Source organism: Emydura macquarii, unplaced genomic scaffold, assembly GCF_026122565.2.
Source record: "Emydura macquarii macquarii isolate MOO-44397 ecotype Brisbane River unplaced genomic scaffold, CSIRO-AGI_Emac_v2 contig_629, whole genome shotgun sequence".
NCBI lineage: Eukaryota > Metazoa > Chordata > Testudines > Chelidae > Emydura > Emydura macquarii.
The window spans coordinates 4,013,703-4,038,404 of record NW_027130766.1 but is presented as its reverse complement, the minus strand read 5'-3'; the positions used below and the strand labels follow the sequence as shown (position 1 = coordinate 4,038,404).

The 24,702-nt window shown below is 61.2% G+C and overlaps 1 protein-coding gene across 1 annotated transcript in view; it reads left to right on the top strand.

Moving 5' to 3' along the window:
• The window catches only part of ITGA3 (integrin subunit alpha 3), a 39,540-nt gene extending 15,246 nt beyond the window's left edge, over positions 1–24,294 (top strand). Inside the window, exons 2-27 of the mRNA XM_067541083.1 lie at positions 3,947–4,074; positions 4,688–4,770; positions 8,508–8,757; positions 9,436–9,519; positions 10,517–10,724; positions 10,995–11,188; positions 11,557–11,645; positions 11,988–12,124; positions 12,772–12,858; positions 13,105–13,172; positions 13,543–13,679; positions 14,250–14,396; positions 15,503–15,600; positions 15,899–16,064; positions 16,909–16,977; positions 17,365–17,444; positions 18,067–18,144; positions 18,713–18,815; positions 18,924–19,134; positions 19,433–19,452; positions 19,509–19,592; positions 20,130–20,243; positions 20,705–20,803; positions 20,996–21,121; positions 22,693–22,847; positions 24,160–24,294. Coding sequence (XP_067397184.1) covers positions 3,947–4,074; positions 4,688–4,770; positions 8,508–8,757; positions 9,436–9,519; positions 10,517–10,724; positions 10,995–11,188; positions 11,557–11,645; positions 11,988–12,124; positions 12,772–12,858; positions 13,105–13,172; positions 13,543–13,679; positions 14,250–14,396; positions 15,503–15,600; positions 15,899–16,064; positions 16,909–16,977; positions 17,365–17,444; positions 18,067–18,144; positions 18,713–18,815; positions 18,924–19,134; positions 19,433–19,452; positions 19,509–19,592; positions 20,130–20,243; positions 20,705–20,803; positions 20,996–21,121; positions 22,693–22,803 — 2,971 coding nt within the window. The 3' untranslated portion in view covers positions 22,804–22,847; positions 24,160–24,294. The remainder of the gene's footprint in view (positions 1–3,946; positions 4,075–4,687; positions 4,771–8,507; positions 8,758–9,435; positions 9,520–10,516; positions 10,725–10,994; positions 11,189–11,556; positions 11,646–11,987; positions 12,125–12,771; positions 12,859–13,104; positions 13,173–13,542; positions 13,680–14,249; positions 14,397–15,502; positions 15,601–15,898; positions 16,065–16,908; positions 16,978–17,364; positions 17,445–18,066; positions 18,145–18,712; positions 18,816–18,923; positions 19,135–19,432; positions 19,453–19,508; positions 19,593–20,129; positions 20,244–20,704; positions 20,804–20,995; positions 21,122–22,692; positions 22,848–24,159) is intronic.
• The last annotated feature ends 408 nt before the right edge of the window (positions 24,295–24,702 follow it).

Here is a 24,702-nt window from a genome sequence, read left to right as displayed (position 1 = left end):
TCTGGCAAGATTTAAATTGACACAGCAGACCTGTGGGGGGATCGTTTCCAGGCTCTGCCGCAGTCTGTCCGTGAGACCTTGGACAAGTCACTTCATCTCTCTGGCTTCTTTCCCGTTCCTCCAGCAGGGTGGGTCTGTCTGAGAACCTACTCCAGCCCAGCTCCTGCCATGCCAATATCTCTCAGCCCCGTTGAGTGTCCGTCTCGGCTAGAAGCTTGTTCCTGTCATTTTTCCCCCCCTCCTCCGCCCCCTGTTATCAACTCTTTGTCTTTCATTGGGCTCACGCTTGTGCGAGATACAGCTCGCAGCAGGGGAGGTGCTGGACAAATCGCAGCTGTGTTGTAAGGAGAGCGAAATTCGCACCAGGCAAGACAGGTATTGCAGAGCAAGGGGGGAGCCGGTGTGTAGCTGCTTAATTGAAATCTACGCACCTGCGAGAACGTGCACACAGACTGGTTTGCTGCCCCACCCTGGTAACCCTATACACGCCCGGTGCAATCGCTGTGGATTAAAAGGCCTGATCAAGAACAAACCAAGTGAGAAGGAATCCCTTGCTAGGGTATTAAATGCCCTGCTCCGCCCGGCTGGCTGGCACCCATGCCAAGGTAACGGAACAGAGAGGAAGGATACGGCAGTGGTCAAGGCTCTAACCTAGGACTTGAGACCCAGGTTCCTGCTCCATCCCAGACTCCTTGTGTAACATGTAGGCTCAGATCCTCAAAGGCATTTTGGCTTCTAACTTCCCTTAGCCTCTCTGGGCCTCAGGTCCCAGCTGTAAAACAATGACAGGCTGCCCTGCCTCCCTGGAGGCTCAGTACAGTACAGACCGTGAGGTGCAGATGCTAGGACGATGGAAGCCATAGAAAGACCTTGGTTAGAAAGGTAGAATTTTAATAACTACTCCCCACACCACTCTAGGCTTCTGCCCATGCCATGGGGTGGTGTGTGATGGGAGGTGGGAGATGGGCGAGGACCAGTGCTGGGTGCTGCCCCTGGGCCGGTTCGTTAGAGCCCTAGAATACTCGCCGTGATCCAGGGTGTTACAGGCAGTTTAGCGGGTGTGGGTTGACCAGGCCATGTGTGAACCAAAGTGTCGATGTAGTGGCGTCTCGGGCTGCCCCTGCTGTTTGGTTCGAGCTGCTGTTAGGTGCCCAGATGCTACGGTAATGGGCACAGAGCAAGCGTTTAAATACAGTGATGTTTTGACTTCCAGTCATGATGTCTGGAGACCCCTTCTCTGCTACTGCCAAGGCAGGGGGCTCTGCTGTGTTCCCACAATCCTTACTCCCTGCCAACTGGAGTCACTTTGGTTGCAGTCAGAAGAGGAGTCTGGCCCTGTTTACACAGCAGACCTGGGTTCTATTCCAGACTCTGCCACAGACTCCTGGTGAGACCTTGGGCAAGTCGCTTAATCGCTCTGTGCCTCAGTTTCCTCATCTCTGTACCGTGTCTAGTAATAGTTCCCTGCCTTGCAGGGGGGGCTGTGTGGATAGCTCCATTTGGATTCGGGAGATGCTCAGATAATACTGATATGGAGTTAGCTGAACAGAGAGAGAGAAATTCCCCTGGTCATGGCTGGGCCAGAGAAGATGGGAGTCAGATCTAATCCCCGCTTGGCTTTGGGCTTGCAAACTCAGAGTGGGATTCTGCAAAAACCAGACCACCATGGGGTTCTTTTCATAGGCTCTTGATCCACAGCTTCCAGGCCAGGCTGTGTGGTCTCCCACCTACCCCCCGCGTTGGAGGAATGTTGCTGGAATCTCTCGAGAACCGAGTGTAGAAGGGGCCCACTTATGCGCAAGAATGTAAATAAAGATGCCCCTGAAGCTGTTGAATATTGGGGATCCATAAATTTCGAAGCAGTGGGGCCTCACCCCACCCTAAATCCTGAGGCAGTGATTTACTGTTTAAAGTGGAATTCTGCCTCCCGAGAAGTGACTGTAAATATCAGCCGCTTACCCTGCCTCATCTGCCCCAATCCTGTGTGTAGCGGAAGCTGAGAACAGAAAGTTTGAAAGCGATATTAACCGTGGGGCTATGAGGCTTCAGCCGTTCTCTAACTATTAGAGGTCAGAATGAGATCTCCCTGTGGGGCAGATTACCCCACAACTGCCTATTCTCTGGATCTTGCACCTTCCTTTGGTACGGGGTTAGCTAGCCCTTGGATCTCATCCAGTCTGCCTGTTCCCCTGGTCTCATCTGCAGAGGGAGTTTAGTGCTAGCCCAGAGATGGCGGTGCAGAAACGGATCCAGGGAGGGCTGAAGGTGCCTGTCTGTGCAAACCCTCGCTGTCCAGCATGGGGCTGTCCTTCCGACTAGATGGATGAGGTGCGATGCCACCTGCCGTCTTGCATAGCAGAGGGGCGACGAACTCCTCTGAGGGCCAGAAATGCAGATGGGACCGAATCTCAGCTTCTTCCCTCCTTCATGCCTCGTCCCTCTAAACCCTACACAGCCTCCTAAGGCAGGGACACGGGGTGGTGGGGGGAGATTATTTCGTAATGTCCACACCCGATTGCGCCCCTCTAGCCGGGACCCATTCGCACATCGCCTTGGCAGTGGTAGCTGCTCGGAAACTTTTGTCCTGATCTGTTCCTCAAGGAGGAGGAGGATGGTGCGAGGCAGGTTGGTGTTTTGGGACGTAGCGCGTGAAGACGCCTCGGAGAGGCGAGTGGCCGGCTGAAGTGTTGTGAAGCGCGACTCGGCTGACTCTCGCTGAGTGGCGGCGGGCAAGGCACTCAGCCGGCGGGAAGTGGGGAGGGAGAAGTGAGCTGCGGTGAATTAATATTGAGATGGTGCCCCCCCACCTCCCCCCCATGTGCACACACGTAGATAATATGTACGCATGGCAACACGGCTTCCTGCTGCTGCTGCTCCTGCTGAAACCGGGAATGAGTGAAATTATGTAAACGGATCGAGTGTTTATAGTAATCTCAGCCCCTGGTGACGGACTGTCCGACTGACGCTGGGGCAACGGAGTTTGTGGGACAAGCCCTCGGTGACGGACTGTCCGACTGACGCTGGGGCAACGGAGTTCATAGGACAAACCCACTGTGATGGACTGTCCGACTGACACTGGGGCAACGGAGTTTGTGGGACAAGCCCTCGGTGACGGACTGTCCGACTGACGCTGGGGCAACGGAGTTCATAGGACAAACCCACGGTGATGGACTGTCCGACTGACACTGGGGCAACGGAGTTTGCGGGACAAGCCCTCGGCGATGGACTGCCCGACTGACGCTGGGGCAGTGGGGCTCAGGGGATAAACAGTCAGTGACAGATGGTCTGATTGACACAGAGGAGCTGTTGACAGGAGAACGCCCAGCTGATCCTGGGGCGTCGATATCAGTGGGCAGAGCGGGCTAGTCTCCCTCCCCTTGCCCCCGCAGGCTGCATCTGGGAAGAGTTCTCAGGGTGCTGGTCCCCAGATCAAGGCCAGCGTGGGCTTTGGTGTAGATTGCCGTGGGGCCTGCGTGCAGACCCTCCAGCCTGCCTGCCGCAGCTACTGCTGGCACGGCCTTGCGACAAACAGCCCAGCCATGGGTGGGCAGCCGTGTTCCCTCCAGACCCATCTCTAGCTAGGTGTTTGTACAGTGCCTAGCACAGTCTCAGCTAGGGGCTTGAGGCGCTACCATAACAATAATAACAGGGGTCCAAGGTCTGCCCCTAAGCTCCTTGTCCGTTGTGCGGCATTGCTGTGTGCTGTTAAACAGCAGCCATGTTCCACCCCAGAGGTGGCTGCATTTTGCTGATGAATGAAGTTGATTCTCTTTTGGCTGCCTCGGCGTGAGGGGTTTGCACGGAAGGATTTAACGCTTGCAAAGCGCTGTGAGATCCCGGGGTGGGAAGCGCTGTGGGGAGGGTGCAAAGCGTGACGGTCACTCCCGTAAATGCTGAGTAGAGTCCCACGGCCCTGAGCCCCTTTGCCCCCTCGTGTCTTTGGCAGGCTGCTGACCGGAGCACCCAAGGATGTGGAGGCTGGGACGGTGAATGCCACACGGACGGGAGCCATGTACTCCTGCCCCCTGAGTGCCTCCATAAACGACTGCGAGCGAGTGAACATAGAGGAGAAGAGTACGTGAGCACTTCCCAGCCCCCTATTCCCCACCCAGGGCAACCCACCCCTACCCTGACTAGCAATGCGGGAGATAGGGGCTAAACACCATCCATCCTGGGTGCTGCCTGCCCCTCTCACTTCCCCCCCACTCTCCCTCTCCCGGTGATGTTGCTGTCTTCAGACTCCTGACCCCCTGCTGTCGGCTCTCAGCTGGCAGATGGGGGAGCCGTGGGGTGCATGGAGGGTCCTGTTAACCATTTCAGAGTTGAAGGTGGATAACAGGTTGTCAGGGATCGGGCTTGCCGAGGGGAGGAGAGAACAACCCCTTTCTCAGTGCATACATATCCCCTTCTCCACCCCTCGGCTCTGCCAACGCTCCCCCAGCCCTGCCCCATGGAAACATGCTCTCCTGGGCGGACAGCCCCTCGTTTTCTCAGTCCTGGGCTTCCCCTGGGCACTCATCTGCTCATTCACGGCAGTGACACGCTACAGAGGGCTCGGAGACCCCAGCCCTGCCCCGGAGGGATCCATGCCCCGGTTGCGTCATTGGAGGGCGTGCGCCAGGGAGGTCACCACGCATTCTCGGGCGGTCACTGCTCTTGCATTGTCTCCTCTGCTCTGTGTGCCCAGGTGAACCGCGGGATAACATCGTTGAGGACATGTGGCTGGGGGTGACCATCGCTAGCCAGAGGCAACCCTCGGGGAGAGTGCTGGTGAGTGTGACCTGCTGGGATACCTCGGGAGTTTTGGTGGGGGAGCTTTCAGGAGCCTGAGCATCGCACCTAAGACGCAGTTCACCATTGCACGGGCCGTGCACAGCGTTTACGCCCGTGCAAAGCAAATACAAAATGACAGGGAAGGGAGAGCGGCCTTCATGTTTAGAGCAGGGATGCCGGGCCTGATTCTTCACTGCCGGCCTCTGTGTCAGCCTTCGTGCCTGTGCAACATGGGGGTGAAAAGCCCCCAGGTCACTCGCTGGTGGTACTTTGCACAGGTGTGTAACTGGCAAGACAAGGTGTCCAGTGATGGGAATTACACCCCAGTGTGTCAGGACTTCTGGGTTCTATTCCTGCACCGACCTGGACTGCGGTCAAATCACTTGCCTCTGTTTGCCCATCTGTAAAATGGGGCTAGCGATACTGACTCCACTTCAGGGGGTGGGGGCGCGGGAGGCTGAATTAATGAATGGGTGGGGAGGGCTGCAGAGGAGCAGAGTAACGGAGCAGGTTGCAGCTGCAATTTCACTTAGTGTAAAGGTGAAGCCTGTGAAGACTACAAGTCCCAGCATGCAATGCTCCTACGTGCTTTGGAGGGCCTTCTGCTCAGAGCAGTGCATGCTGGGATCTCTGCACACTAAAGGTGAAGGCAATTATCCTTTAGTTGCAGAACCTGGTGTCGTTTTAGTCCCCTTGGGGTTTGAACCCATGCATCTGCTGGCATCTCTCTGCTCCTCCCTCCCCATCTCCTCGGCTTCACTCCCAAAGGACCCCCCTCGCGGCGTGTGGTGGTTTTCCCCTCCTCGCTCCTTTCCACTGGGCTTTCCCCGCAGAGTCTGGTTTCCAGATCGCAGTGGCAGCCTGGAGGAAACCGAACAACGGGCAGCAGCCCGGTTGCCGGCAGTAGCTCAGTCCCTGGCCACCGGCTGAGGCTGCGTGGGAAAGAATGCGAAACCGTCCAGCGCTAAAAGGGGAACGCGGCCCCTGGGGGATTCGCAGCCGAGTCAGGCTTAACCATTGCCTGCCGCACGTCTGCTGAGGCTGGCCGGCTGCGGATTTCTCTCCGGCCTCTCTCTTTCTCTGTCAAACCGACGGCCCATCACCGTGGTATCCGGGCTGAGCGGGAGCCTGTGGGTCTGGCTGTCTGTTGTCCAGCTGTTTGGACCGGGCAGATGGCGCCCGGTCTGATTTGTGGTAACATCTGACACCCGCTCTGCGCTGTGTCGTTAACGCCTGAGGCCCAGGGCGATGGAAGATGCCCAGGCAGCCCCGTTACCTCGGTGATGGGCTAGGGACCGTTCACTCGCTCTCTGCTGCTGGCAGGGGGCCCAGGCTGCTCCTGACCTCACGGTGTCCGACTGGCGCCCCAGCTCAGATGCAAATCAGGGGTGCCAGACCCAGCGGGGGTCAGGGGGAGGCTAGTGTCCCTGCAATGGAAATATTGGGGGGGGGGAGGAGACTCCTCCTCTTGTCCCTCCCCGCCCACATTTACAGGAAACTTCCCCGCCTGCCCCCCCACCCCCAGGGAGTCTATTTCCAGACCCAACTGCCTTTTTTTCAAGCATGTTTGCTGCTGGCATCACGCCGCCCTGGGGACTGACATCTGTGCAGTATCCCCAGCGGGCCACGTCCCGCCCCGCCCCCGGCGTAACGCCGTGCGCTCCCTTGAGGGCAGCTGATTCCCAGGAGGAATCTGACCCAGAGCAGAGGGCGCGGAGTGTCCACATCCCCCCCCGCAGGCTCCATGCCGATGTCTCTCTTCCCCCAGTGTGTTCACACTCCACGGTCCTTCTGCCCTTGGCTTCCTACTGTGGTTGCCATTCTCGCAACCACACAGCCAGTGCCCGCCCATACTTGCCTGCACACACGTCAGCAGGCCTAGGTACGCACGCACCCCGATTTATGGCACGTGCGTTCCCACCTCTGCCACGCCCACGGGCACCCAACCCACCCCCCCTTGCCCCTGCACACGTCAATACACGTGCATCCCTGGGCACGGCTTCTGAGCAGTGGGATATGGGGTTATGTGGACTGAGCATCCCAGCTTGCACACAAGCCCCTCCTTGTGCGTGCACGCAAACACCCCTGCTCGTGTACATGCCCGTCCTTGTGTGCCCACCCCTGGTGCCTCACCGGGCAGATCTTTGCCTGGCTCGTGGAGCTGCGGTTTCCATCTCCCCCCGCCCATCTGCAAATCCTCAAATGGGTCCAAAGGCCTCAGTTAAATTAGCTGAAATGCGAGAAGCCACTTTGGGTAACAGGAGCTATGTCTGCAAAGCTGGGGGTGAGAAGGGCAGGTCCCTGAGGGGCAGATTGGGGACGTGAGTGACTCTCCTTATTGGCGGTGAGCGAGCAGACGGTTCCACCCCGAATGTCCCTGAACCCCATTGGCTCCTCAAGGGGCTGAGGAGAGATCTCATGAGACGGGAGAGGAGAGGCAGGCTGGCCAGTCGTTAGGGAGACCTGGTTTCACCGGCTGTGACCTTGGGCAAACTGCTTAGCCTGTCGGGTGCTCGTCTGTTTTGATAACAGAGCTGCTCTACCTCCTGCGGGAACCGTGAGGATCAATAGACTAATGGGGTCGCAAAAGTATCCTGGCTGGAGAACCTGCCTTCTCCAGAGACTGCCAGAGCTCTCGCTCCATGTAACTGGGCCCTCCCCTGGCTACGTGCGGGGATCGAACCTGGGAAGCGGCTACATGGATGAGCCTGCACGGCTTGTGCTAAAGCACCAGCCTGTGCGTGTCAGGGCCGGGCTCAGACCTCTGCAGGTCGCCCTAGCCATCCCGGGGCAGCAAAGGGCCACGCTGGGTTAGCGAGGCTCACGGGTGCTTCCCCCTCAGAGCTGCCTGAGATCAGGAAGTTGGGAGGCACGTGAACGCCGAGAGGGGTGATGCAGCTTTTACCCGGGACGCACAGGGCTGAATGAGAATGGCCTGGCGATTAGACTGTTTGTTTGTTCTGGTGCAGACCCGGCACAGTCGGGTCCGTGGCTGGGACTCTGGGAAAACAAACAATAATAAATGAATTCCAAGGCTCTGATGAACCCCATGCTCCAGGGCTCTCACTGATCATGAGCTGGGGTCAGGAAGGGTCCCACCGTACCCCAGGGTACAGCACTGCTGAGTCTCACGAAGGTTTTAGGCCTTCTTCTGGAGCCGTGGCCACTTTAAGAGTCAATGGCCTGGACTAGAGGATCTGATCGGATATGGCAGGAGACAGGTCTGATTTCTGGGGGCAGGATGCTGGAGTAGGTGGACCCCTGCTTTGGTTTGATGGGAGGTGGAATATCAGGCTAGCAGTGCTGTTGGTTTGATCTGGTACAGTAGGAGATAGGATGGATGACGGCTCCAATCTGGCAGGGCAGGAGGTGGGGAAGCAGAGAAGATGGACCTTGGTCTGACCTAGAGTGGCTGGAGATGGGATAGGGGGTATATAGACTGCTGCTCTCCTGTGATCTGGTGGGAGGTGACATATCAGGGGTATATGGACTATTGCTCTGACCTGAAGCGGCCAGAGGTGGGATATTGGGGGTATACGGACTGCGGCTCTGAGCTGGAGTAGCTGGAATGGGATATCCGTGTATATGGACTGATCTGGCAGAAGGTGGGATGTCGGGATGTTGGAGGCGGCTACCGCTGGCCCATTGGTCTGACCCAGAAACGCCAGCCCCTCTGCAGTAGCCCCGGCCCGCAGCGTGCTGGCCCCTGACCCAGGCTGCTCTCGGCTCCCCAGGCCTGCGCTCACCGGTACACCAAGGTGCTGTGGGTCGGCAGCGAAGACCAGCAGCGCATGGTGGGGAAATGCTACGTCCGCGGCAACGACCTGCAGCTGCAGGTGGCCGACGACTGGCAGACGTACCACAACGAGATGTGCAATTCCAACACCGACCTGGAGGTGACGGGGATGTGTCAGATGGGCACCAGCGCCGGCTTCATCGCCAACACCCTTTACTTCGGGGCGCCCGGCGCCTACAACTGGCAAGGTCTGCCGCCCCCACCCCGGCACCAGTGGCATATGGAGGGTCTCCGGCACCCAGGGACCAAGCCTACATTTGTGTCCCCCCTCCCCTCCTGCGCTGGCCTGGGGAGGGGGGCTGGGCCACCCATCACGAAGCGCTGGGGGGGCCGGATTCTGCAGGTGTGTGTGCTCCGGGCCAGCCCTTCATGGAGGGCGGGACCTCAGAACCTCCTGCGCCCCCCATCTCCTGCGCGTCATGAAGGGCCGGCCCGGCACCCCTCCCTGCAACCCCACCAGGCCAGCGCCTGGGGGCCCGGCCCTCCCCCTCGCTCCCCCCCTTGGTACACCACTGCCCGGCACCGCCCTTCCCCCAGCCCATCTGCCTAGACCAGTGTGGCCTCTCTGGGCATGTCTGCACAGCAGTAACAGACCCGCAGCTGGCCCAGGTCCACTGACTCAGGCTGCGGGGCTAGAAAATTGTAGTGTCAGTGTGTGGGCCCGGGCTACACCCGGGGGTTGAGCCGCTCTGCTCGGGGCGGAGGGCTGGTGGGGAGGGAAAGGGGCCGGGATTGCACCGCTGGGGAAGCAGCACAGGCAGGGAGGTGCTGGTGCTGGTTGGGGAGGGGAGATGGTGAGTTTTCCGTGCCCCCCCCCCCAGCTGCCTCTGGCTTTAACTATTCCATGTTTCTCTCCCCGGCCGCAGGGACGAACTACGTGCTGCAGCGAGAGAGCTGGGACCAGGTCGACTTCTCCTACCCCGACCATAACAATGGCAACATCTACATAGGTACCTTCCGCGGCGCCTCCGTGTCTCCCCTTACCCCCCGTGTAACGCCCATGTGGGGGGGATGGAAGAGAGGTTAGAGCAGGGCACAGAGACTCAGGAGATCTGGGTTCAAGTCCCAGCTCTGCTGCTGCCTCCCTATAGGACCCCTGGGCAAGTCACACAACTGCTCTATGCCTCAGTTTCCCCACGTGGCTCCCTGGTTCCTCATTGTTCCTACGAGGGAGTTCCCAGGGCTCCCTGTGTCTCTGAGTTATGCCAGTCGGGTTGAGCCGAGCCAGGGGCTTCCTCCGTTGCTGTTAGCAGGTTGGGAGCCAAAGGGGATCCCAGTCTGACGCCCCTTTCCTCTGCTCTGGTTGTCCCCTTTTCCCCTCAGGCAGATGCCGAAATGGGAACTGGAACGGGGAAGCATCTTTAAAGCCCAGACGCTTTCCTGACCCTCTGGGGCCTGCAGCCTGGGCGTGAAACCTCCCCCTGGGTCCAGCAGGATGCTGGCAATGGTGTCTCTTGTAGCCTCCGTGCCATGAGTTTGCTGGGTCTCAGTCCACTTCCCAGCATCCTCAGCGCAGAACCCACTGCTACTAATTGCCCCCCCCCGGCTGTCAGCCTCAGCGAGGAGGCCGGGGGCTGCCTGGACCAGGCAACGTGCCCTGCTGTTAACCAGCCGACCCGTGCGCTGGTGCTGCTGGGAGGGCGTCAGCTGGCCAGGGGGTCAATCTGGTGCCCCTGAGAAGCATCAAGGGCCTGATCTAAAGCCTATTGAAGACTCCAGTGAGTTTCGACGCTCAGGCTCACCCCACCCCGTGCCCGCCAACGGTCCGTTCAAGTTTGAGAGCAGGGCTAGCATCGGTTCTTCGTCCGTGCAAAGGCCCACGCTCCGGGTTGTGCAGCCATCCATTGCTGCTAGGCAGGCTCCTTCCCAGCTGGGTGTTGGCCTGGGGTCCCCGTTGCACGGCACTCCCCCACAGGGAGCGTGACACCCATCCCCTCCTCTCTCCAGGCTACACGGTCCAAGCCGCCAGCGCTGTCCTGCACCGGAGCCAGGTGACCTTTGTCTCCGGGGCCCCCCGCCACCAGCACGTGGGCGCCGTGTACCTGCTGACGGACGTCTCCCGCCAGACCCTGGAGAGGAGCCTGGTGCTGCCCGGGGAGCAGGTGGGCTCCTACTTCGGCAGCTCCATCGCCCTGGCTGACCTCGATAACGATGGGTGAGCTCTGGAACCCTGGGGGCGGCCGGGGGAGAGGGGCGCCTCTGCGCCACGGAGAGCTGCATGGGGTTGTGATGCCACCAGGAGACGCGGGATCCCCATAACTTTGGGGCAGGGGGTTCCCAGAGCCCATACCTTTGAGAGGGGGCGTCTCCGTAGCCTGCGGCTTTGGTGGGGGATCTGCGTAGCCCATCTCTGGCCGCGTCTGAGCCACTCGGCCCCGTCGTTGCCCTTCGGCCCTGACCCCGTTCCTCCTGTCCCCGCCGGCAGCTGGCAGGACCTGGTGATCGGGGCCCCCTACTACTTTGAGCGGAAGCAAGAGGTGGGCGGCGCCGTCTACGTCTACATGAACGAGGCCGGCAGCTTCCGCAACCGGACCAGCCTGGTCCTGAAGGGACCCAGCAACTCCGCCTTCGGCTTCGCCGTGGCCAGCATCGGGGACGTCAACCAGGACGGCTTCCAGGGTGAGGGGCGCTGCCCCCTTCCACGCGAGGGGCTGCCATGAGCAGCCCTTGGGGCTCACTGGATATCCGGGGGGGGAGAGGGGGGGACACTGGAGTGCCATGGGGCTAGGGTGGTCCACGGATGGGTCTTGGGGTGGTGTGGTGGAAGAGGTAACTAGGAGTGGGTTGGGGAGCTCAAAGAGGGATTGAAGGGCTCTGGGGTGCATGGGGTTTTGTGGGGGGTATGGGATGGTTCTGGGGTGCACTGGGTGTGTCGGGGGGCTCCTGAGTGGTGGGAATTTAGTGAGGGGGCTGGAGGGGGCTTCTATGGGGCTGGAGGAGCTGGGGTCTCTGGTGGAGCCTGTGCGACCCTTTGCCTCTCCCCGCAGATATCGCCGTCGGGGCCCCCTTCGAGGGCCATGGCAAGGTCTACATCTACCACAGCAGCTCGGGGGGGCTGGTGCCCAAGCCCCGGCAGGTAAAGGCATCTTGCGCACCCTCTGCACCCCCCCTTTAGGGGGCGCTCTGCAAAGGGAGAATTCCAGTGGGAGGGGCCAGGGAGAGAGGTGCGGGGAGGGCAGCCCCACTTGGCACAGTCCCCCCTCTGCCAGGAGGGGAACGAGCTAGAAAACCCTCCCCTCCCTAATTTCCTGGGGGGCTGGATGGTCCTGGGGGACCGGGGGAGATGCATGGGGGAGGGGTTCCCGGGATCCAAGGGCCTGCCCAAAACCCCACTGAACTGGGGCGGCTCGGGGGGTGTGATGATGGTGGAGCAGCCGTGGGTGACTCTCCCTTTCCTCCCCCACACGCCGCCCGGCAGGTGATCAGCGGGGCAGAGCTGGGCCCGTTCAGCGTCCAGACCTTCGGGTACTCCCTGAGCGGGGGGCTGGACGTGGACGGCAATTCCTACCCGGATCTGCTGGTGGGGAGCTTGTCGGAGCAGATCGCTCTGCTCAGGTAAGCCGGGGAGACGGGCGGGGCGTGCTGCCCAGGCAACCTTTCAGCTGCGGGGTTCGTAGGGGCGGGTGCTCTTCTGAGGCTGGGCTCCAGATGCACAAGTACCGGGAGGTTGGGGACCCGGGGAGAGGGTAGCTCCGGTGGCATCAGCGGGGATTGAACCTGCGACCTTCAGCAGAGGCGCCGGCCTGAGCTAGGAGTCAGTGCCAGCTGTCGGTGCTGGGTCTGGCCACCGGGGGGAGACTCGGGGTATTACAGAATTGCCCCCTCCAGGTGTGAGTGGGGCGTTCGCGCTCCATGGCCCGTTTAGTTCTTCGCTAGCCGTCAGCCCTAACGGGTAGGGCCGGTGCCCCGCGTCCCTCCAACCTCATGTTACCCAGGCCTCCTGACCAGGCAGGGGGCATCTTCCAGCCGCTCCTCTCCTGGGCTGCCCTGGAACCAGGGGAAAAGGCTCCATATCCCTCTGCCGGCCCCCTGAGCCGTCCAGCTCTGTCCCCCAAGATTGTGGGTGCCCCTCCGCTGCAGCCCCCCAAATCTGCCCCCTGCTGGGCCCGCAAGGCAGCTCCTGGCGCCGGTGGACGGCGGGGCCGGCAGGTCCTGATGGGAAGGAGGCTGGGCTGATCTCTTCCCTTTCCCTGCCTGTCCAGAGCGCGACCTGTCATCAACATCTTGAACAAAACCTTCCTGGTGAGCCCCAGCGTGGTGGATCCAGCCAAGTGCACCCCAAACTCCTGGTAAGGGTCCCCCACCCTCAAAACGTCATCCGTGCCCCCCGATCGGCAGGGCCCTTGGATGGCACCCCTGGGCTCAGCCGCTCCTGGCGCGAGCTCTGCAGAGCACAGCTGTGGTCCCTGTGCCCACAGCACCCCCGGGGGCTCTGCGGTGGCTGCCAGAGCGAACGGGTCGTGTCTGGGACACGGCCTCTTGGTCCCGCCCCATCCCGCTGTCATTGACCCCGGCCTCTTCTCTCGCTCCCGCAGCATCCAGGTGCAGATCTGCTTCTCCTACAACCAGAGCGCGGGGGATCCCAAGTACAAGGAGCAAATCAGTGAGTGGGCTGGGAAGGGCGTGCGTGCGTGCGTGCACAGCAACGGTGTGTGTGTGTGTGTGTGTGTGTGTGTGTGTGTGTGTGTGTGTGTGCGCGCGCGCAATGGTGTGCATGTATGTTCAGTGATGCACGCACATGTTTGCATGCCTGTGCAATGGGGGTGTGTGTGTGTGTGTGCGCGCACGTGAGCATGTGTTCACATGCACTTCTCGTGGTGCATGTACAATGGTGTGCGTGCGTGCATAAGGACAACGTGAGTATCCGCGTATGTGCATGGCCAGCATTTGCCGTGTGTCTCCATGGGGCGTGGCTGCCCTACTGCGGGCAGAGTTGTCTCTGAGCTCACTCTCTGCTCCCACCCCCTCCCCAGACCTGCTGTACACCCTAGAGGCTGACCGAGACCGGCGCCCGGCCAGGGTGAGGTTTGCCGGGACACACTCTGCCGTTTACAGGGGCGTCTTCACCATGCCGGACACCAAGTGCTCTGACCTGCAGCTCCTCCTGCTGGTGAGCAGAGGGCAGTGCGACGCGAGCTGGGCTAGCGCAGGGCGGCAGGGGGTGGTCGCTGGGAGCAGGGGAGGATGTGACTGTCCCTGGCGTGGCAGCAGGTGATGGACAGCTGAGTACCTGGGGCCAGCTGTCCGGTGGAGCTGGGGCATGGAGGAGCCTTGCAGAATCTGGAGATAAAGAGCAAAGGGAGGGTCCCACAGGGGGGAGATTCTCCAGCCAGGCAGACACATACGTCTCTAGTCTGTGCCGCTGTGGCGACCCCAGGTTCTCATCCCCCAGTAGGCGCTGAGTGGTCCGTGTGATGAGTGTGGTGGGGCTCAGAGCTAGTGGCTGGGGGGAGCACCGTGGCCAAATCCATCTCCACGATTGCCCCCTCCTGGCTGGCAGCAGAAAAGCCAAGGACCCCCTGTCTAAATCAGGACTCAGCATCTAGGGAAGCATGTCCATGCTGGGGCATGGAAGATCTGGCCCCGAGGGAGCCCCAGTAGCTGGGTCTGATCTGCGACGGCTGGGGTGGGATGGGATGGCCATCATCGCCGGCAATGCAACCTGCCATCCGTCCTTCAGGAGAACATCCGGGACAAGCTGCATCCCATCACGCTGCACATGAATTACTCCCTGGAGGAGAAGCCCAGGAGCTTCCAGCTGGGGCTCCGCTCCCTCAACGCCTTCCCCGTCCTGAATGAGGCTCAGTCCCGGGAGAACCACACTGAGGTGAGATGGCCTGGCTGAGCGGCAGGGAACAGGGATCTGGGCTGGGCCGAGGGGAACGGAGCCTGCGCAGCGCCTGCTTTAAGGGCTTTGAACTTGTTACCGCTGCGGGGTGTAGGGTGGAGAGGCTTGTGGGAATGGGGTCTGAGCAGGGGACTGGGAGCCAGGACTCCTGAGTTCTAATCCTGTCTCTGAGCGTCTCTCTGTTACCCTGGGTAAGTCTGTGTGCCTCAGTTTCACTACCTCTAAAATGGGAACAATAATGCCGCCCTCCCAACCAGGGGCCGGATGCTCTCGGCTTGCTCCTGAGTGGAATTTCTTCAAAGTTCAGGGTATTCCGAGCTGAGGTTCTGGTTCAGCCCAGTATGGAGATCTGGGCCAGCCGGTGAGTTTGCCTCCTGGGCCAGAATCCCGCCGAGATCAGACCTGACGCTCTGATTTTACACATCTCTTAGCACCCGTCTCCCAGGGCGGAGAGTTTCTGCCCAGCAGCTTTGAAGATGGCCTGTGCTCTGAACGGGGCATGGAGAGTCAGGGTCCTGCTCTCTCTGCTCTCATGGTCTGGGAGCACCGAGGCGCCCGTGGGTGCGCGTGTGATGAGACACATTGCCCTCATCTGCACAGTTCCCCCCAACCCCAGGAGGAGATTCCCTATCTACCCTTCTCTCCTCCAGGCTCGATCCTGGATCCTGGGGGTGCGGCTGAGTGGGTGAAGCTCATAACAGCCGTGTCCTCTGGCAGTGACATCTGTCTACTTCTCTGCCCTTCAGGGTAGCATGTTCCTGGCTCTCCGGGAGGCGCCCGCTGCCGACCTGCCTCCAAGTCTCTGCGGCCCTGCCCCACTGTAGGGAGATTTCTGATGGAAACATGTTTCCATAATCCTCACCAATGCTGGGGTTTGCCACATCCCCCACTAATAGCCGGACAGCAGCAGGATAACAACCTACTGCTGCTGCTGGGTAATGGAGCGACTCCTTCAGCTCAAGCGGCAGAGGTCCCGTTGCGTTCCTGCTGACGGTTTTGGGGGGAGGGGCAGGGTTGTCCTTGGCTGGCCTTGGACTCGGCTGCTGGTCCGGGGCCGCGTGAGTGAATGAACGCTGCCGTTTCAGGTTAACTTCCAGAAGGAGTGCGGCCTGGACAACAAATGCAACAGCAACCTGCAGCTGCAGTGCGCCTTCGTCAACGAGCAGAACCAGCCCCTGCCCCGGTGAGAGAACGGCACCACCTGCCCCCCGCCTGGGCTCACGGACCCCGCTCAGTGGGGGGGACAAATGTCCCTGTCTGCCTCTGCCCATTCGGGGCTGAAGGGGTCCCAGCTGGAGGACAGGGGGGTTCCTCTGTGGCTCCCCCGGAGGGTGGGTCTCTTTCCCAGTGGGACCCAGAGAAATCCCCCTCTTGTAGGCGCAATGTCAGAGAGGGGATTGTCACCCCCTGCCCGTGTGGCTGGGAGCGGGTGCCCCTCCGGGGGGCAGCCCGGGCTGACCGCTGTCCATCCTCGGGCGCAGGCTGAACGGGACGCAGGTGCTGCAGTACAGCCGGGATGTCAGGAAACTGCACCTGACCATCAATGTCACCAACACCCCCTCGACGAGCGCCGACGGGGAGGACGCCCACGAGGCCCTGCTCAACATCACCGTGCCCCCCACCCTGCTGCCCTCCTCCGTCCGGCCCGTAAGACACCCCCTACCGCTGCCGTCCGCACTGTGAGGAACCCTACCCCAGCATCCTCCATCCAGCCCCTGAGCATCACCCCCCCACACACTCCGCTCTGCCCTCCCCTGGCAATCTGCACTGGGAGACACCCCCCCCTTCCCGGCTGTCTCCTCCGCCTGTACCTCCCCCCCCCCCCCCAAAGTCCCTTCTGGCAGCCGTGCCCAGCCCAGGCACATGTTGGCGGGGCGGGGAGAGACTTGGGACCGAGCCCAGCCGGGTAGGATGCAAAGTGTGTGTTGGGGTGGGGATGGGGGGGCCCTCCAGCCATCCACCTGTCCACTGGGCCCGAGGGGCGGAGGGACCCTCTGTCTGTCCGTCTGTCCGAGCCCCAGGTCGATTTCTGTCCTGGTTTAAAGCCCCTGGGGAGGGCAGGAGGGACACAGCTTGTCCCCACCCACCACTGAAGGGTGCTGGGCCCCATTAGGGCGGGCGAGGGACATGGCAGAGGGTGGTGGGCTCTGCCACCCCCTGGGGCCAGGTAGCGCAGCGGGGGTGGGCAGCCTGGAGACCAACACCCGGGGTATGGGCTGGGGGGGGATAGGGGCCTGGCTTTCCCCCCTCTCAGTGCATTGCTGCCAGGATGGGGCAGGGGGCACCCTCTGGGGTGGTGGGTATCACGGTCCAGGGATGGCCCTTAGGAGCATCTTTCTGGGCTGGGGGGGATGGCAGGGCACAGGGACGGTGCAGCCATAGGGCACGTCCTGCTCCAGGCGCTTGGATGGGGGGTGGGGAGGGGTCTCTCTGGGGCAGGGGCTGGGCTTGTGGGCCAAGCTGACGGTGACTCCCCCCGACCTCCCCACAGAGCGGCGCCTGCACCTTTGAGGAGACGGTGCTGTGTGATCTGGGGAACCCCTTCAAGAAGAACCAGAGGGTGAGCGGCGTCTGGCCCCACACGCCTCGGCTCGGAGGGCGGGGTCCTGTGGGGGGTGGGGCAGGGATACAGCCGAGTGGGGCGGCCTGTGGGAGCGAGGACCAGAAGCCCCACGGGGCAGAGCGGCCTGTGGGCACTGACAACCTGGGTTCACTGCCCCAGGCTCAAGACCTGGGGTGGGTGCCGGGTGTCTGCAGCTCCCACGGTGGGGGATCACTGGACACTCCCCTGAGATCGGAGCTCCCCCCGCCCTAGGATTCGGGGTCAGGCTGTGGCAGGGGGTTGTGGGGTGCTCTCCAACGGGGCCCAGCCCGTCTGGTAAACCCCGTGCTGGGCACAGCTCCTTGGGGACCTGGCCTTGCAGCTCGTCTGTCCCCTCCCTTCCAGGCGGAGCTGACCATCACCTTCGAAGCCATTGGCATCACTCTGGACACCCGGGAAGCCACGGCTCAGCTGCAGCTCTCCACGTGAGTCGGGTCGGGGGATCTGTCTGCGAGGAGGAGGGGTGCTGGGTGAGTGGGTTAAACCAGCCTGGGAAGCAGCTCAGCTGGCGGGGGAGAGAAAGCAGGAAGGAAGGCCAGGCCTTTCCATCGTGAAAGATCCCCCACCCCCCAACGCACACACACACACACGGCCATCGATGCACAGAAAGGCAGCTGCCTCTGGGGTGGAACTTGGCTGTCCGTTAACAGCGCGCAGCAACGTTCCGCAGCAGTCCCGGGAAGGGAGCGAAGGCGAAGGCTGCAGCCAGCTGACACTGCAGGGTGGGTGGAATGCAATTTACCTGAGTTATGCCAGGACACGGGGTGCCCCGAAGTGCCACGTGGGGTCTTTTAATGAGCCCAAGGGGTCAGGAACCAGCTCTGAAAAACGGCACCCACAGCACCCAGCGGGACATGCCCCCTACTGAGCCACCTGCACCCGTCCCCCCCCAGCACCAGGCTGGCGCATTGGAGTCAGCATCGGCTCAGGGCAGAGAACGCCCCCTACGGACTCTGCGGCTGATGGGATCGGGCCGGAGACCCTCGGATGTCTCTGGCAGGGAGCGTGGTACAAACTGCCTCCTCGTGTTCTTTCTGCCCCTGGCAGGCTGAGTTACCAGGAGGATATGCAGCCCGTCTGGGCAGAGCTGCTGGTGGACTACACCATCCAGTCATCTCTCTCCATGTGCGTAGCTCCGGGGCTCGTGCCCCCCCCCCTTTTCCCCCTGCCCAGCGGGTTCCCGGCTCCCCGAATTCCCGGCCCTGGGAGGCGTCTCCGTCTCTGATGGGAACCGGGGTGCAGGGAGTGTGAATCGGGGTGCCGGGCTCCATAGTTCCCCCCACTCGCGGCCTGGCGCCCCATAGGTTCTCCTACAGCCGCGTGCCCCTGGGCTGGCCCCACTGACGAAGAGACCCAGACTGGTGTGTGTACCTCCAGGCATTGCTGCCGTCTACCCAGCCTTGGCTACCCCTGGGTCTAGGCCTTCCGTGGCCAGTTTTGCCCCCCTCCGCCCCCAAACCTCCCACACCCAGCCCAGCACCTCCCCCAAGCCCAGCCTGCCACGCCCAGCTCTGGGTCTGGTCTGTTCCGACCCGCTGCCCAATCCTCTGCCCCTTTCTCCTGCCAGGGTTCCCTGCCTGCCCCACGTCCCTTCCCCCAGCAGGCGTATCCCCTGCCCCGCCTGGCTTCCCAGCCATGGCAGCTCTGGCCCTTGCCCCGCCCCGCTGACCCCAGCTGCTCTCCTCCCGGGCAGGACGTCCCCGCTGCTCCGTACGTACTTCAGCGGGAAGGTGATGGGGGAGTCGGCCATGAAGAACGATGTGGACGTGGGCAGCCCGCTCAGGTTGGATTTCCAGGTACGGAGGCTCCCCCCGGGCGGGAGGGAAGCGTGGGCAGGGCGGGGCCGGGGGGAGGGGGGGGAGGAGAAGGCAGCATCCGTGACCCATCGGGGCTTTGAGTTGCAGGTGAGCACCAAGGGGGAGTCTCTGGGCTCGCTGGGCACCATCTTCCTGGGCTTCGAGTGGCCCTACGAAATCCACAACTGCAAGTGGCTGCTGTACCCCACGGAGATCCTCGTGGGCACCAACGGGAGCCGGCGCTGCCGGCCACCGGGGGGCGTCATCAACCCCCTCAACCTCACCGTGAGTCAGGCTCTGCAGCCCCCGGGGGGCCAGCGCGCCCTCGCCCTCGCCTTTCGTTTCTCTTCTCTCCCTCTCCCCACCCACCCCGCGACGGCACTTAGCGCCCCGCGGCGGCCCGGGGAGCAGCGCCAACCCAGAGCGCCGGTGGGCAGCCGTTGGAAGGCATGGCTCTGCCCTGGGAACCTCTGGGGAGAGGGATCAGGCCTGCGGTTCCTGTGTCCTCTGCCCTAGAGAGTTGGGGGGCCAGGTAGGCTCTGTGTCTTGGCGAGGGGTCCCCCGCCCATGCGCCCCTCTGCCCGGCCCCGTGTCCTCGGGTGCGGGAGAGCGCTCAGCCTCCCCCCCCCCCAGAGGAGTGTAACCGGCTCTGTTCCTTCCCAGCTCCTGGACGGCGGCGCCTCCGCCCGGCAGAAGCGCGACCTGGAGACGATGTCGCAGGCCGAGGTTCCCGTCACCCTTGCTGCCTCCAAGAAAGCCAAGTCGGAAATGCTGCTGGTGAGGCCTGGTCTCACGGCACCGCCGGCCCTGCCCGGGAGCAGAGCTGGGTTCACAGAGGCGGGGTCCCACGATGCACACGCCCGACGCAAGCCGCACTGCCCGTCTCTCACGCCCCAACTCCAGAGATGACGGCTGCGGATAGACCCCAGCTCCGCCTGCTCCAGAAGCCCAAGAGTTAAGGGGGAATCTCTGCTAGCTGGTGGCAGTGTGGGGCCTATGACACATGGTTGAGTACTTCCCATTGTGCCCACTAGTTGTCTCTCTCATCTGGTACAAGGGTGCGGGGTCAAATGGTTTCAGCTGATCAGGCCTGTAACTGACCCATGTTCTGCATGTGGTGTTGGGGCATAAACCTCCAGCGTTGATGATACATTTTGGGAACTGTTCCCACACCCCGACTCCTCCTCGCAGGGTCCTAGGCCCAGCCTCGGCTGGGTGAACTGCTGTGAAGCAGACACTTCCCCTAGAGACCCCCCCACACGTCCACCTGGACCTGCCCACTAACACGCCGGCTTCTTTGTTTCCTGCCCCCAGAGCTGCTCCAAGGGGACAGCCCGCTGCATCTGGTTCGAGTGCCCCCTCCGGGACATCAGGCACACAACCACGGTCAGCGTCCGAGCGCGGGTGTGGAACAGCACCTTCATCGAGGTCAGAACCAAGCCGCCCAGGATCCCCAGCTGTTACGGGAGGGTGGATTTTATCAGCTGGGGCTGGAGGTGGGGGGAAACCAGTGATGAGATATTTAAAATTCACGAAATACTTGTTCATGCGAAGCACAATCAGTCTGTGGAACTCACTGCCACAAGATGAAACTGAAGCCGAGAAACTTAGCAAGATTCCAGGAGGGCTCGGCCATTTATATGGATAACAGGAGCATCCATCTAATGCGAACAAAATGTTTGGGAGGGACCTAAAACCTCAGGCTTCGGGGCTTAGGTCTGAATTACCGCACGTCAGGGCCAAGGGCAGAATGAGCCACAGGGGCCGAACTCGCCTCTTGCCCTGGGGGAAGCTCAGCCAAGGACGGAGCTGGGCCTGCAGGGCTGTCGGGGTTCGTTACAAGCTGCCCCATTTCACCTTCTTTCCCCCTCCCCGCCCGCCCTGCACAGGAGTTCAGCGACTTCGACCGTGTCAAGGTGGAGGGGCAGGCAACGCTCTTCCTCAAAGCAAACGTTCCCACCATCAACATGAAGAACCAGATGGTGCGGGTGAGTCAGCCCGGCTTGCGTCTCGGGGTGCAGGTGGGGGGGGGGGGGGTGTTTGCCCGCTCATCCCTCCAGCGCCTCCTGCTGGGAGAGGCTGGGACTGTGGTAACTGGGAGCTCCCCCCCAGCCCTGAGCCAGGTGCTCGGTTGCACAGCTGCCGGCCCATCCTGTCTGTCCATTGCGTTTGGCTTCCAGTTCTTCGTGGACATCGACTCGGAGCTGGTCGAGGAGCAGCCGGCGGAGCTCGAACTGTGGCTGGTGCTGGTGGCCGTGGGGGCAGGGCTGCTGTTGCTGGGGCTGATTATCCTGCTGCTGTGGAAGGTGAGAGGGGCTCCTTCGTAGCCGAGGGCGGGGCTGAGGGACTCCTGGCCTCTGTCTACGTGAATACGGGAGCAGCTGGGAGTGAGTGATGGAGCCGTGCTGAGGCCTGGCACGCTCAAGGCAGCGGTGGACCGCGATCCCTGTGACCTGGCGGCTAAATCTGTGACGCGCGTTGGCACCCTTGATTTCAGCACCGCGAGGACCCTTTAGATTGCTGCGTCTCGTGAGATTCCCAGCCCAGTTTCGCAGCCCAGATTGGTTCAGGCTGGGCGGGGGACTTACCGTCTTTCATCAGGCAGGGTCCTGAAGCCCTTTGCAGACTACACACCGAGATCTCTTCCCCTGCCACTGAGATGCAGCCCCCTCTGGGGTGGATCGTGGCCCCTGTTTAACAGCACGCAGCTAGGCTGTCACACGATAGCTGTGCTCTTCCTTGGAGCTGTCAGTTCCACTCCGACCTGGCTAACCCCCACTTAGCTTGACTGAGTTCTAGCAAATTGGGATAAACTGCAGTTTTGGGGCGGGTGGGGCTGAGGAATTTTGGGGCTTATCCGAATCTCCGCTGGCTTTGGGGCTTGTCCATCGTGCGTTTGGAGCAAGGAAGGACGCGAGCCTCCCCTGGGACCCATTGAGCTGCGTAAATACCCCCTGGGATGCCACGTCTGTTGTTCTGGCTGCCTTGCTAGCAGTGCCCTTCCAGTCTGGAAAGCGCCTCTGCAGACACGTGGCTCTGTGTTAGCCTCTCTCGGTGATTCCCACAGTACGCTGTTTGCTTCGCAAGATAGGGGCCCTGATTCTGGGTGGCACAGAGGAGCCAGAAACCTCAGAGATCACCCCGACTGGGGGCTCCCCCCCAGTTGCGATGGGTTGGCAGAACAGCATTGCTGCCCCCACTCTCCCCAGCACTGGAATATGCTAGGCACATGCTCCAGGGCGGAGCGGGCGTGTGGCTGCATTGATCTGCACTCCAGGATGGTCTCTTGGGGTGTAAATTACAGCAGTCCCATGGGCTGCTCGACCTTTATCCCACCAGCCCCAGAATCCTGGAGGCTAAAAGGTGGCGTAAAGCCACCTTTGCCTCTTCTCCAACCCCACTGGGCTGCTCCAGATTCTGGGAAGGTCCTGGAGTCCCAGCCCGGCAAGTTCCACCTGGCGATCTGAGAGTCAAGCTGGGTTTTTTTTCCTTCAGTTCCACAGTCAGAACTTAATTGATGATGCGTGATCCGGAGTAGAATCCGGATTGCTGCCTCCGCTCTGCTGAGCTAGCAGGCATGAACAGGTATTTCAGGCGCTCCGGGGGAAAGATGTGGGGAGCGGAGCAGGTGAGTCAGGAGCAGAGCAGAGTTCAGCCTGGGCTGCTTCAATGGGAAGCCAAAGGGAGCCAGGTGATTACCAAGCACGCCCGCCTCCCCCACCCAGCCCCACTTCCCAAAGCACTTTATAAAATCGACGCACACAGAGATCAGCCCAGCTGTCACCGAGAAGCAGCCACCTCTGGGCTGGAGCATTTCTTCCCCCCGGGATTCCCGGCCACCCGTCGCCCCTGACCGGTGTCACCTGCTTCCTCGTAGTGCGGCTTCTTCCGGAGGGCAAACACACGGGCCATGTACGAGGCCAAGGGCCAGAAGGCGGAGATGAAGATCCAGCCGTCTGAAACGGAGCGGCTGACTGAGGACTACTAGCTCGGGGCTGCCCCTTTGCCCTGACAGCCCGCTCCATCCTCTTGGTAATGCACAGGGGGGCGGGGCAACACACAAGGGGGCGGGGCCTATGGGATATTGGCTTCTCACTCACTCCCTGTCTCTGTCGCCTTCCCCTATTAACCCTTTCTCTGCCTTGGGCTGCATTTGTCCGATGAGGGCCCCGCCGTGTCTGTGTGGTCTGGTCTGATACCCTCGCAGCCAGGGAAAAATCCTCTGACTGCACTTCTTGGAAGGTCGTCTAGCCCTAATCCCCCTCTGCTTTTCCCTGGCTCCCCCTGTCCCTGCACCCACTGCTGGGTTCTGCACATGGGAGCTCTGTGTGTGTGTGTGTGTGTGTGTGTGTGTGTGTGTGTGTGTGTGTGTGCGCTGTTCCACTCCGTGGGATCCAACCGGTGTCTGTGATTGTCTCCTTCTTTGCTAGTCAGGATCTGCCCCCAGAACTGGGCCGTAGAAGCCTTGAGGGTGTGAAGAGGAGTACCTGGGGAGCACAGAGCACCAAAGCTGGGGGGCGGGAGGGAGAAGGCACTGCCTGTTTGTGGCACCCCAGGACTGTCTGCGCTCTTTGCACGGCTGGATTAGTGACGCCGAAGGGGCGTCTTGTGCCTGATGCGTCACTGCTCCTCTGCCGGGTGGCTTGGGCTGAGCCTTGTGCACGGGACAGGTGCAGAGTCAGAGGAAACCCTACTGGAGAGAAGGGCAGAACGATGGCCCGCGCTGCTGTTGTGACGCGAGGGGGCACTGAGGCACGCCAGGCCCTCACGCGGGATGAGGCAGTCTCATGAAGGACCAAACGGCCCAGGGGCCGCCCGCTTACTGCCCCGGGGATAGAACCGCTGGCAGGAAGGAGAACCAGCAGTTACACACGCGCCGTCCAGCTGCCTGTCCGTCCATCTGTGCTGCGGTGTAATTAACACTAACCTTTGTCTCCCCCTTTCCAGCTTCACTGACCAAATGTTCCTTCTGGAGTCAGTTGTGTCTCCTGCTGGGGAAAGTGTCAAAGTCCGTCTGTCTGTTTGTCTGTCTCTTCTCCTTTGCACTTCTTCTTTTTGTTGTTTGTTTCTGGTTTTCTGATCTTTTTCTCTCTCTCTTTTCTTTGGTCTTTTTCTCCCTTTCATCTCTGAGTTTGCTCTCATTTTTCTCTCTGATCTCAGGCTCTGTCTCTGATTTCTCTCTCCTTGATTTCTCTCTCCTCTGATTTCTCTCCCTGATTTCTCTCCCTGAATTTGCTCTCTGATTTCTCCCTTTCTGATTTCTCTCTCTCTCTCTCTCTCTCTCTCTCTCTGGCCACTCAAGTTTGATGCTAACCTCCATCCCACTCCTCTCCCCTCTGCGCAGTGCGACTTCTTCAAGCGGACCCGCTATTACCGGATCATGCCCAAGTACCATGCGGTGCGGATCCCCCAGGAGGAGCGCTACCAGCCTGTGAACGGCTTCCTGCCCCGGAAGCACAAGAAACACTGGGTAACAAACTGGCAGGAGGCGGAGAAGTACTACTGAACCCTCCTTCCCTCTCCCGCCACCCCATCTGCTCGGCTAGCCCCTGTGACCACGTCGCTGCTGTGTGTAAAGAGCCCAGGGACCAGTCCCCCCGCCAGCGAGGGACGTGTTATTTATCCTAAGTTATATCGCATAGAACGACAGCCCCCGGAGCTTTCTTGAGGGGCGTGGAAGCAAGCTACACATCCCGAGGAGCAGCCGTGCAACACGAGACCCGGCAGTGGGAACACGAGGGGCTTTTGGTTTTGCACAAGTGGATTATTTCACATCTCTAGACACTGTCCGCTACAGGGCATAATTGCTGTGTGACCCCAGCTCTCTCTCACACTCTGTGCACAAACAGTGTGTGGTCTTGCACAACCCCTCTGTGTCTCTGGCAAG